The sequence below is a fragment of the Aspergillus terreus genome, genomic scaffold, assembly GCF_000149615.1.
Source record: "Aspergillus terreus NIH2624 scaffold_4 genomic scaffold, whole genome shotgun sequence".
Taxonomy (NCBI): domain Eukaryota; kingdom Fungi; phylum Ascomycota; class Eurotiomycetes; order Eurotiales; family Aspergillaceae; genus Aspergillus; species Aspergillus terreus.
In genome coordinates, this window is record NT_165927.1 from 1467138 (window position 1) to 1479447 (window position 12310).

Below are 12310 nucleotides of genomic sequence, written 5' to 3' on the forward strand. Positions count from 1 at the left end.
ATGTATCCAATAGAATAGTTAGCATTTGGTCACGATTGAACACGAAGAAATGACATGCCTTCTGGTGTACCTGAGTCTATGTTTCCGCATTCGTCAGAAACCGTAAATGATGCATGATAAGGCTTATCGCACGTGACGCCGTGATCTGCGTGTTGGCCTCAGGCCTGCCGGGGAGAACAGGTCAGCATCCAGAACACCCCGAGCGACGCCCGATTGACTCTGCCATCGCGTCTCATATTCCACGGGGTCCAGCGGCAGACCGTGGCTGTTCAACTCTGTCTTTGTTTCCTCGGCCCCTACGTTGAGTTTTGGTATATTCCTCGGGTTAGTTTACTTGTCGCGTGTCCTTTCCAGCGTTTGCATTTGTCGGCGTCATTGTATCCCTGCGATTCGAAGCCGTGCTGCTTGCCGCTCCCGTCGTCTTCTTTCTCTCTACTCGCGGATTCATCGTCTTACCTATTGTCGCTTGCAGAACTATCTAGCGCCATCCGTCTCCGCTGCGTCGCCCGCCACTCGTCCACAGCCATCCCGACTCGGTGTTTCATTGCCTCCTACGCTTCGCAACGCATAGATCCATCATCGACCGATCCGTCTTCTTTAGTGCAAGTTCACAATAGAGTGCGTTTTTGTTTGCGAGTCAACATGGCTACTCCGGCTGCATTACCGCCATTGCCCTTTAACCCGTCGCGAGTCCGGTCCTACGTGCTCCGTTTACCGCTGTTCACCCGCCTGGTGCTTTTGGCCATTCTTGTGTTCTGGATTCTCGAATTACAGACGGTGTGGAGCGTAGTGCAATGGGGGTCCCTCGCCCCGGACGAGATCGGATTCGGAAGCAGTATGTTGCACGGCGATTCTAACTGAACTGGCCCTAACGATGGACAGTGTATCGGCTCAACACCTACCCCTTCATCCATGCCGGCTTCTTCCACGCGTTCATTAATACGTTGGCTCTTACCCCGTTACTGGAGCGATTCGAGGCCGAGCATGGCACGCTGACCGCTGTCGCGTTGTTTATCGGACGTGAGTTGGTACAGCTTGATAGTGAGAGACGCACACTAATCGGTTGTCCTGTATTAGCCCTTTCGACTTTTCCAGCAGGTCTTTACCTTCTGGTGGAGAAGGTACTTCTACATAGAAACACCGCCGTTGTGGGCGCAAGGTGAGTTGTGTCTCTTGCTTGTTGGGACCGTCGCTTACAGTTCGGTAGCGTTTGGATCTTTCTTCTTCTTGGCTCCGAGTCAATTCGCACGTTCAAATCCAATCCGTACTTCAGGTATGTCTGGTGTGCTGTCAATATGCTGCATGGTACTAACAGCCCCGTTTAGCATCGGCAATTACAAGATTCCGACCTGGACGTCGCCGTTGGTTGCCTGCATTTTCGTGTCCATCCTCATGTCGAATACGAGTTTCCTTGGTCATCTATGTGCCATTCTTGTCGGATATTTGCGTAAGTGTTGTCGAATCCCCTATGGCTACCGCTTACTGATCCCTCGCAGTCGGCCTTGGGTATCTGAAGCTGTTCGTTCCGCCGGAGAAGATTCTCCGCTGGATAGAGGGCAAGTTGAATCTGCTTGGACGGCTGCCCCATTATGTGTCGGTCGACCAGAAGACGTATGGCCGCTATGGAGTCCTGCCAACGACCAGCAACAGTCCCCCGGGCGAAAGACCGACTCCGATGAGCTACCTGGGGTCGTCGCAGCGTCTGGGACCTTGATCCCACTGACTAACATTTGACTTACGTTCCATGTGTATAATTAATTATTCGGCTTTATTTGATGTATTTGGCATGGGAGTCTGGGGAAGAAAAGAATATCTGTCATAAGCATTCGTTGTGCAGATGGTCCGTAGCGGCTGACGTAAATTGTTCTGCTCCACCGATCGAGATGCGGCGTCGCTCACCTCTCTTCCGACACCACGCAGCAGCATGGGAAGCAATTCCCGAATGTGTCTGATACAATGGCCTTGAAATGTGAGTTTATCTGCTCCTATGCGTTTCTCTCTTCTGTTTGACCTCAATCACTTCCGAACGCTGTCCCTGCGAGTAACTGGCCTTACCCCGGACTGTCGCAAAGGACAGCTCAGTCCCATGCATGCTAACCAGCGACGATAAACAGCCACAATCCGCAAATTGCGGAATAACCCCCACGTTCTCTTCGTGCGCCTGCCGTATATTCTCTCCTTACTTTGCATTGTCGCCGGCGTCGTCTGGCTGCTTCTCCTTCCCCTCGACGAGTATTCCCGCCGCACCTACATCTCCGAGAACGCCCTCCTCCCCGGTCAAGTCCACGCGTACTTCTCGGGCAGCGAACAGCATATTTTCCGCGGATACAAGAAGGAGCTCGAAGGCCTGTTGCCTGGCGAGGGACAGGAGGGCGATGCGGACCGGAAAGATGCCCAGTTCACGCCAGCGTAGGTTGAGCCGTGCAGATCGGTCCCATAACATGCATACTAACACCGCGGAACAGCGTATCGGATAAAGTCCAATCGATCCTGAGGGCAGCCGGGCTGAAGGTCGCGACGCAGAACTACGAATACGTCTCCTCCGGTGTCACGCATCAGGGGCAGAACACGTACGGGATCATCCGGGCGCCCAGGGGCGATGCGACAGAGGCGATTGTGCTGGTTGCGGCGTGGAGGACGGCCGACGACGAACTGAACCTGAACGGGGTCACACTCGCGCTGACGCTGGCGCGCTACTTCAAACGTGCGTTTTGCGGGTGTGTAATGTGCTAAATGAAGGCTGACTGACTGGTCACAGGGTGGTCGCTCTGGTCGAAGGACATCATCTTCCTCTTCCCGCCGGACAGCAAGCTGGGCACGCAGGCGTGGATCGACGCGTACCACGACATGCAGCCGGCGTCGGTGCAGCCGCTACCGCTGAAAAGCGGCGCGCTGCAGGGCGGGCTGGCGATGGAGTACCCGTTCGACCACCGGTTCGACTCGCTGCACATCGTCTACGACGGGGTCAACGGGCAGCTGCCGAACCTCGACCTGTTCAACACGGCGGTATCGATCGCCAGCGGCCAGATGGGCATCGGCGCCAGTCTGCAGGAGATGTGGGACCACGACGACAGCTACGAGATGCGCCTGCAGACCATCCTGCGCGGCATGGTCAAGCAGGGCTTTGGCTATGCCACCGGCGCCCACAGCAGCTTCATGCCGTACCACATCGACGCCATCACCCTCCAGACCAAGGGCGAGGGCTGGCAGGACGAAATGGCCCTCGGCCGCACCATCGAAGGCCTCTGTCGCAGCCTGAACAACCTCCTCGAACACCTGCACCAGAGCTTCTTCTTCTACCTGCTCATGCAGGCCAACCGCTTCGTCAGCATCGGCACCTACCTCCCCAGTGCCATGTTGATCGCCGGCAACTTCACCATTATGGCTATCGCGTTGTGGATGCGCACGGGGTATTACCTGGGCTCAAAGCCGGGGGCTCCCGGCGCCGAGCCGTCTTCGAAGGGCGAGAAGCCAGACTCGCCGAAGCGAGAGACCACCGCAGTCGCCCCGTCCGAGTCGAATGGTATCATGGAGCGTCAGCTGGCGCTCCCGCTCACCCTGGTCGTGGGCCTGCATCTCCTCGGACTCGTTCCGCTCTACATCTTCAACAATCTCTCCCACCAGGTCAGCACCACCCCAATCACCACCGGTATCTCAATCTATACTAACGCATCGCCAGTACTACGAACCCGCCACATACATCTGCCTCGCGGCGGACCTCGTCCTCCCTCTCCTCCTCGCAGGGGTGCTCTCATTCTCGGGCTTCGCGACCCCCAAACCGCAACAGTACCTGCTCATCAAGTCCTTCTCGCTCCTCCTCCTCGGCCTGTTTCTCTCCACGCTCGCGACGCTGAACTTCTCCCTCTCGTTCATGATCGGTCTGCTCTGCGCCCCGCTCACGTTCGTCTCGCGGCTCGGCCCGCAGACAGGCGCCCTCCGTTACGTCGGGTCTGCGCTCGGGCTGGTCCTGCTGAACCTGCTGTCGCCGCCTGTCGTGCTCCTCGGCGTGTGTGCGTACATGGGCGTGTCCGTGGAGTATGTCTTGACGCAGGCGGCCTTTGGATGGAATGTGTGGGGGATGTGGACGCAGGTGGTGGTGTGGTGTGTATGGTGGCCTGCGTGGTTGTCGGGGTGTGCGCTTCTGGGGTTTTCTCTGTTCTAGACACGGATGGGTGTTTTGAACACGCCGTGGAACGATGCATGTTATGCATGGGTGATTTACATTCTTAATACGAATATACCAGACCAGACCATCGTAGCCCTCAATTATAATTCTAGTACTGAGTCGTACATACATGCAATCATATCTTTGCAAAGCCCAGCATAGAAACGGCAGGACAAGGGACTGTCGTGTCAACTATGCAGCCCACACATCCTTGCCAACACCCTCGATCCAGTGACCCCAGCTGGTTCACCCCGGCATCCCAATCCTTCAGGCGATTCCGCATGCCCTCGATCTGGTTCATATCGAGCACCTTGGGCTGGACCCAGTTGATCTGAGCGACCTGCGCGACCTGGTCGATGGCGCCCTTCAGCAAGCCCAGCGAGAGGGCCTTCATGATGAGGTGCTCGATCTCGTCGGTCTTGACCTTTGTTTCGGCGGAGATGGCGGCGAAGGTGAGGTTGCGGTCGTGCGGGGGGCGGCGGAAGACCATCTCGGTGAGGGCGGAGAGCGAGATCTTCTGGTAGAGGAAGAGGCGGTGCTGCTCAAGCAGGTCGTTCTTGGCGATGTTGCCGGCCAGCACGTCGTAGGCGGTCAGGTCGCCGCGGTTGAAGGCGAAGAGGAGGTCGCGCAGCCAGTTGTGCTGCGTCTCCGTGAGCGAGTCCAGGATCGGGTGCAGGAGAAGCTCGCCGAAGTTGTAGATCGAGTCGGAGACGAGCGCCGCCACGCTGAGGTTGTAGGCGCGCGACACACGCTCGGCTTCGCTGAGGTCCTCGAGGTTGATGCACGCAAGGTAGAGGAGGGCGTTTTTGTAGAAGCTGGCGAATTCTTGCTTGGCCTGTGGGGGTTAGATGGTTGTACTGTCCAGGGAAGGAACGGGAGCTTACGTGGTAGTACTCGGCGTTGACTTTGTAGAAGGAAGCATGTACAACCGTCTCGACCGAGTCAAAGGTGTCGAGCACCTTCTGGCATGTCTCGAGGTCCTTCTGCGCTCCATCGAGGTTGTTCAGCCGTTGCTTGACGTTGGCGACGTCCGCGAGGGCGTAGATGTAGGCGTCTTGTGTGTCGGGTTTGTTGACTTTGTCGGCGAGGGAGGTGAGGAAAGCGAGGCGTTCTTGGTCATCTACAAACAGGTTAGCTAAGTGACTTGCAGCGGGAGATAGGTGGCAACGAACCGGCACATTGTGTCGATGCCATCAACCCCAGCGAGACGAACTTGAGCTGGTTGATCCGCTCGGCGAAGCTCAGAACAAAGGTCTTGAATATCGGTAGTCGCTGGGGCGCACTCTCTGGTAGACGGAAGAAGTCGATCAGGGCGTTGGTAAGCTGATGCCATAACTTGCGCTCCCAGTAGTCTTCGAAGCTGAGGAAGAAGGCCTGGCACTGCTCGGGAGCTTGTTGCAGCTGCTCGGCCAGGAAGTCGGAGATCTTCTGGTTCTCCATGGCGGAGGTGAATTGGGGAGGAGGGAGGGAGAGAGGTGGATTCAGTTGTATGAGGCTAGAATTAGAACACGAGGGGGAGAGAGGGAATGCTGACGGAGAATGAGGGAGAATGGAGATGGAGATGGCCAGAAGGTTGACGATGCGCTGCCTCTTTCGGATGGAGGAGCTCGGGCGGTGTCTCTGCCGCACCGTAGCCACATGACATAATCCATATCTACAGCTGCACTTCGACACAGAGATAGAATCAATTGTAAATATTAATGAATGTAAAATGAGTCACAAGATGCATAATTACGTCTAGAACTATAGACACCAGCCATGCGACGTGTTCTGTTGCTTTTGGTGGGCCCATCGTCGTAAAGTATCCGATATCTCTCCGAGGGTATAGAAGAGTCCATGAGTGGATGTATCGCTATAAAAGCCTTTGTTCTCGACTGGGCTCTGGCATCTATCGTCTCTCGCTCACTCTTGTTAGCTCTACATCCTTAACTTACGGACCTACCACAACCATCCCTCTGACGACTATATATAACCGCCATGTCCAACTTCACAGAGAAGAACCGACAGGTCTTTGAGTAAGTCCATCCCATCTCACTTGAAGGGTTGGCTGACATTGTCCAGCAAAATGGCCGGCACCTACAAGACCGATTTTGGCCGTGCCCTGCAGATGATCTACCAACAGGTCCAGAGCCGTCGTCATTGGGCCAGTGACGTCTGGACCGATACCGACGCAGGCAAAGGAAAAGAGATTAGGATGCTAGAATATGCCTGCGGTCCTGGAAACGTCTCCCTGGTAAGTGACTATTCTGTTCAAAACAATGTAAGCTAACATGTCAGGCATTGGCACCGTTTGTCTCCAAGGTAATGGGTCTGGATGTCTCCGACGCCATGGTGAACGAATATAACAACAATGCCCGTGAAGCAGGGCTGTCGGACAAGATGGTTGGCCGCAAGGGCGATCTTCTAGCCGACACAGTACCCTCCGAGATCTCAGGGCAAGAGTACACTGACTTGGACGTCGTCTTTGTCAGCATGGCTCTTCACCACTTTGAGAAACCCGATCTGGCAATGAAACGGTTCGAAGAACGGTTGAAAGCGGGTGGTGTGTGCTTGATCATTGATCTGGTCCCAGACTCTCATAGTCATGAGCACCTGCATGAGTTCGCAGAGACTAGAGAGACGATCAAGACACATGGATTTTCGAAGGACGCTATGCAAAAGCTGTATGAAGACGCCGGGCTAGGAAAGGGGTTTGACTACCAGGTCATTGAGGAGCCGATGGTGTTCCAGAAGAATGGACAGTCGATGTCGAAGACGATCTTCATTGCGCGGGGTGAGCGGTGATGCTAGATGGTTATCAAAGAGGTGTAACTGTCGAAGAAATACCAGCAAATCTTCATTTTTGGTGATGTTGTAGGAAGTAGACGGCTGTCCAATCAGGATTCGCGAATAGTCAGACGAGAACAGACGAAAGAGAGAATGGCCGTGGCGCCACGAGCGAGACAGCGAGGACTTTCCAGAGAAAATAGGCCTTATAGAAATACCATCTTCTTTCGACTCAGGGTGTCTTCCAGCGTAGAACTGTCGTGGTAGAACGCAAAAGGTGGAGGAGAGACATACCGAATCGGGACTAGCGCACAGGTCCCGTGCCCGCGGCAGTTTGCGTTTCTGAACTGAGTGACTTCCGACCTCCAGCAGCACCCAGTCTCGCCTGTTGAGCTCGCCTCTCCCCTCCCATCTCGCTCCTTTCACCTCCTCAAGCTCAATTCCCGACGCGATTCGCTGGTCTCATCGGTCTTCCTGCTGAAAGAGATAGAGACCATGCAGAAGTGCCGGGCCGTCAATTCCGCCCTGGGGTCGAAGACCTTCGTCCCCACCGCTCGCGTTCAATTCCAAGTCCAGCGCCGCAATCTGCAGGATGTCGCCATCACCCGTACAGGAAAGCCGATTCTGAAGGTCCAGGGTGGACGGTAAGCGCAATTGTGTGGGTGTGAGTGGGTGATGTGGCTAACTATCCGTCGTGCAGGTCGTCCCTCGGAGGTACCGATGAACCCTTCGTCCGTCCGATCCGCATTGTGCTTGGAGAATCTAACGAGGATGGAATCTAGGACATACCGCTACTGTTTTCGGCGCCACTGGTTTCCTCGGTCGTTACATCGTCAACAAGCTCGGTAGGTTGGGCAGCTCCTTTTGGCGTCGCATCCGGAATTGACAACGTCTAGCCACGCAGGGATGCACTGTCGTCGTGCCCTACCGCGAGGAGATGACGAAGAGACACCTGAAGCCCACCGGTGATCTTGGCCGGGTCAACTTCATCGTACGTCTGCCACCTAGCGGTCGACCGACATGTCAACTAACCCCCGCAGGAATACGATCTTCGCAACACCCAGTCGATCGAAGAGAGCGTCCGTCACTCCGACGTGGTCTACAACCTTGTCGGCCGTCAATACCCTACCAAGTTCGTGGTGGAAGCAATCAATTGGGCGGCATGAGATGCTGATATGAGCAGGAACTTCTCCTACACGGATGTCCACGTTGACGGCATTGAGCGCATTGTCGAGGCCGTTGCCAAGTACGATGTGGACCGCTACATCCACGTCTCTTCCTACAACGCCAACCGGGACTCTCCGTCGGAGTACTTTGCCACCAAGGTTCGTCCTGTCTTATTGGGGTCGTGTATATGATGTTAATGATTGCAGGGCTGGGGTGAGGAAGTCGCCCGCTCCATTTACCCCGAGACCACCATTGTCCGTCCGGCCCCCATGTTCGGTTTCGAGGATAACCTCCTGCACAAGCTCGCCAAGGTGACCAACCTGTTCACCGCGAACCACATGCAGGAGCGCTACTGGCCTGTTCACGTAAGACGTCATGATCGCCGAACGTTCCGCGGACACCACGAAAACTAATGCGTTGTAGGTGAACGATGTTGGTGCCGCTCTTGAGCGCATGCTCCACGATGACACCACGGCCGGCGAGACTTTTGAGCTGTACGGCCCGAAGAACTACTCGACCGCGGAGATCGCCGAGCTGGTTGACAAGGAAATCATCAAGCACCGCCGTCACATCAACCTTCCCAAGGCCATCTTCAAGCCCCTGGCGTACTACTTGAACAAGTTCCTGTGGTGGCCCACCGTCTCCGCCGACGAGGTCGAGCGCGAGTTCATGGACCAGGTCATCGATCCTACGGCCAAGACCTTCAAGGACCTGGGCATTGAGCCGACTGATCTGGCCACCCTGACCTTCCACTACCTGGTAAGCGGTCCGATGATGAACGCGAGGATGCAGCTGACTGTTGTGTAGAAAGGATATCGTAGCTCTTCGTACTACGACCTGCCTCCGGCGACGGAGCGGGAGAGACAGGAGGAGAAGAAGTACGTGCACGTGCTGGACAGCCAGTAGTCGACTCTGTTTTTTAATGTATATAAGTCTGCCTAGAAGTTTCTTTTGTGACTGTCTTGCCTAGATATACAATCGTAGACAATCATCGGCAAGTGATCTGAAGCGGCGGCCTCGGCACTCCGCGTATCCACCTCCGACTTCAGTAGTATCGACATCATCACTCCAGCAAAACAAACGAAGGGGAACGAGACGAAGCGAAAAGACAGAGAAAATGCCCCCAAAATACACCTTCCAGTCCACCCCGATCCTCCTCCTCAAGACCAAATCCTCCCCGCAAGACAGCTACGAAGAATATTTCTCCGCACACGGCTACTCCCCCGTCTTCATCCCGGTGCTGGAACACCACTTCCACGAACAGAACCTCCAGTGGGTGCGCGAGCTCTTCGACTCCGGCGCCCTGCAACCCGGTCCGGACCGAAAATATGGCGGATTGATCTTCACCAGCCAGCGTGCGGTGGAGGGGTTCGCGTCGGTGGTGTCCGCGCTATCTCGTGCGTCCCTCGTCCCCTGCATCCCATCCCCTCAAGGAACACACAACGAGAAGATCCAATGCTAACTATACAATGCGACGATAGAAGAAACAACAATCCCCTCGTCCCAAGACCTTCCCCTCTACACCGTCGGCCCCGCAACCGCCCGCTCCCTCACCACGCTCCGCGACGCCCATCTCCCGCATGCCTCCATCCACGGCGCCGACACCGGCAACGGCGAGAACCTCGCCCGGTATATCCTCACGCACTACAATTCCCTCCCACACCCGCACACCGCAAGCCCGAAACCACCCCTGCTCTTCCTCGTCGGCGAACAGCGCCGCGACGTCATCCCGCGCATGCTGATGCGCGAGGCGCCCGAGGCCCAGCGCATTGTTGTCGACGAGCGCGTCGTCTATGAGAGCGGTGTTATGGAGGGTTTTGAGGGGGAATTTGCAGAGGCTGTTGGGGCTGTGGAAGCGCTTTTGTCTGCATCGTCTGCGATGGCAGCAGACGGAGGATGCGCGGAGAAGGCGTGGGTGGTGGTGTTTTCGCCGACGGGGTGCGAGGCCATGCTGCGCGTGCTGGGGAGTAGGAAGGGGGTGTGTGTTGCGACGATTGGGCCGACTACGAGGGACCATCTGGTGCGGAGGTTTGGGGTGCAGCCGGCGGTTTGTGCGGAGATGCCCAGTCCGGAGGGGGTGGGGAGGGGGATTGAGCGGTTTCTTCAGGAGGGAGCTACTAAATAGAGAGAGTACTTGTACTTGGTACTTCTAGAAGACCAGCTTGTCTGTTCCATTAAGCACTACGCCGAACCAAGACCACGGCCATGTCGCGACAGCTCACTAGCTACAGATGTATGTGCATGTCATGCTTATCCTTCTCGTCGGTGAAATGAGTATGATGCATCATGTCCATATCAGGATCCTGGCGGTTACCGCATGATCTCCTCGTAGATCAGGACTAGTCACGTTAGAAAATAGGTCCTGGTACCAATAGACGGCTGACCGAAGACACTTACTCTTCAACTGCTCCTTGCTGAGCGCATCCTTGTTCTTGTCAAAGTCGAAGAAGCCCTCCGGGATCGGCGGCGCCGTGGGCTCATCGTCCGGGTCGTGGTACGGCTCCAGGTACGGATGGCGCAGCGCCTCCTCGACGGTGATGCGCTTAGCTGGGTTGAACGCCAGCAGTCTCTCCAGGAGATCCAATGCCAGCTCGTTGCTCTTCGGGAACAGCGCCTTGAACGGGATCTTCTTCTTGAACGGGAGGGACCGGATGTATTCGCGCGCGCGGCGGGACTTGATGCCGTAGTAGTCCTCCATGGTCGGGGTGCCCAGAACGTCCAGAATCAGGGTCAATTGATGGTGGTCTGCCAATCGGTCAGCATTCAGTAGACAACCAAACCCCGAAAAGTCTTACAGTCTTTCCCAGGAAATAAGGGCTTTCCGCTCAGCATCTCGGCCAGAATGCAGCCCACGCTCCACACGTCGATGGCTTTGGTGTATTCCTTGAAGGTCAGCATGATCTCCGGGGCACGGTACCACCGAGTCGCCACGTATTCCGTCATGAAGCCCGAGTTGTCGTCGGTCGACGCGGCCGAGCGGGCGAGACCAAAGTCGCAGACTTTCAGGTCGCAGTTGGCGTTGAGAAGAAGGTTGGATGGCTTGAGATCACGGTGAAGAACGTTGGCGGAATGCATGGCTTTCAGCGCCCGCAGAGTCTGGTAGATGAAGTATTGGCAGTGGTCGTCGGACAGGTCTTGGGTACGAATCACGCGATGCATGTCGGTTTCCATCAATTCCTAACCTGCGTCAGCATTGCCCGTCATGGCGTATCCAGGTGTAGTACCTGAATCAGATACACTTCGTTGAAGCTCTCGTAGTTGCGGGGCCGCTGGATATCTAGGATGGAAATAATGTTCTCGTGGTTGAAGTATCGGAGCAGCTTCATCTCCCGCAGCGTTCGCAGGCAGAACATGGAGTGGTCGAAGGGAGTGATCTTCTTGATGGCGACCTTCTGGCCGGACGGTTTGTGGATGGCAGAGCTGTGACGGTCAGCGACAGCCCGACGCCGCTTGCACCCGACTCACCAGACAACCCCGTAGGCGCCCTCGCCGATGACATCCTGGATTTCATATTGGTCGGAGACGTTGAAGGAGATCTTGCGCGAGCCCCCCTGAGGAGGTAGCTGTTGCACCATCTTGCAGTGTTCTCTGGAGGCGAACGTTAGTCCATTAGATGCGTGACGGAGCTGTAATGGAAGACGACGCTTCGCTCGCAGAAGCCATCAAATACTTGCAGCATTCGATGCCCCTACGCCGCTGGCGAGACACGTAGGAAACGCGCGTGGGCTCCACTTCCGTGCAACAGTACACCAGAACACCCGGGGAGCTTACATTCAGGGACACGCAACGGGTCGCTTGAAAATACAGAGATTGCGGAATCGGGAGAATTCGCATGCGCTGGTGGCTCGAACCGGGAGAGGGACAGTCTTCGGGATCTGCCACTATCGGGATGCGGGGTACCCCGTGTCAGCGATGGGAAGCGATGTGACCGGTCAGATGGCGGCGGATTGATGCTGCAGGGGTGACGGATGCGAGCGACAGAGTGACGCGATCCGCTGGATTGGGCCGAGCTGGACAAGCTTGATGGAGATGCGACGGGAGTGTAAAGAGGCTAGACATCGATCACGTCAATAAGGGACCATGACCAGGGGAGCTCGATCGATCTGAGGGGAATGAGGAATTCTCGCAGTCCCCGACACAGCCGACGGATCGGATCAAGCAGAGGAGCAGAAGAATAGGAGATGACGCATACCTGGAAGTCGAGACCGGTCT

General features: G+C 56.1%; 5 protein-coding genes across 5 annotated transcripts; 3 read left to right on the forward strand and 2 right to left on the reverse strand.

Moving 5' to 3' along the window:
* Positions 1 to 642: 642 nt before the first annotated feature.
* On the forward strand, positions 643 to 4162 carry ATEG_03312 (rhomboid protein 2; the record flags this gene model as incomplete). Its single annotated transcript, XM_001212490.1, has 11 exons — positions 643 to 835; positions 883 to 1020; positions 1136 to 1159; positions 1208 to 1273; positions 1316 to 1447; positions 1497 to 1611; positions 1884 to 1969; positions 2115 to 2409; positions 2466 to 2704; positions 2759 to 3624; positions 3680 to 4162. 11 exons carry the CDS (start codon positions 643 to 645, stop codon positions 4160 to 4162), a joined length of 2637 nt encoding a protein of 878 aa, XP_001212490.1.
* A 139-nt stretch (positions 4163 to 4301) lies between these two features.
* Positions 4302 to 5605, reverse strand: ATEG_03313 (proteasome regulatory particle lid subunit RPN9; the record flags this gene model as incomplete). Its single annotated transcript, XM_001212491.1, has 3 exons — positions 4302 to 5000; positions 5050 to 5285; positions 5338 to 5605. The coding sequence occupies 3 exons, from the start codon at positions 5603 to 5605 to the stop codon at positions 4302 to 4304; spliced, it is 1203 nt and encodes a 400-aa protein (XP_001212491.1).
* Positions 5606 to 6142: 537 nt separating this feature from the next.
* ATEG_03314 (class I SAM-dependent DNA methyltransferase) lies at positions 6143 to 6949 on the forward strand (the record flags this gene model as incomplete). The annotated part of the gene is made up of 3 exons (XM_001212492.1): positions 6143 to 6180; positions 6227 to 6398; positions 6443 to 6949. The coding sequence occupies 3 exons, from the start codon at positions 6143 to 6145 to the stop codon at positions 6947 to 6949; spliced, it is 717 nt and encodes a 238-aa protein (XP_001212492.1).
* A 919-nt stretch (positions 6950 to 7868) lies between these two features.
* Positions 7869 to 9004, forward strand: ATEG_03315 (complex I NDUFA9 subunit family protein; the record flags this gene model as incomplete). Its single annotated transcript, XM_001212493.1, has 6 exons — positions 7869 to 7922; positions 7972 to 8063; positions 8115 to 8256; positions 8305 to 8463; positions 8522 to 8857; positions 8906 to 9004. The coding sequence occupies 6 exons, from the start codon at positions 7869 to 7871 to the stop codon at positions 9002 to 9004; spliced, it is 882 nt and encodes a 293-aa protein (XP_001212493.1).
* A 1404-nt stretch (positions 9005 to 10408) lies between these two features.
* Positions 10409 to 11673, reverse strand: ATEG_03316 (mitogen-activated protein kinase; the record flags this gene model as incomplete). The annotated part of the gene is made up of 5 exons (XM_001212494.1): positions 10409 to 10437; positions 10496 to 10843; positions 10894 to 11275; positions 11323 to 11518; positions 11564 to 11673. 5 exons carry the CDS (start codon positions 11671 to 11673, stop codon positions 10409 to 10411), a joined length of 1065 nt encoding a protein of 354 aa, XP_001212494.1.
* Between the last annotated feature and the right edge of the window lie 637 nt (positions 11674 to 12310).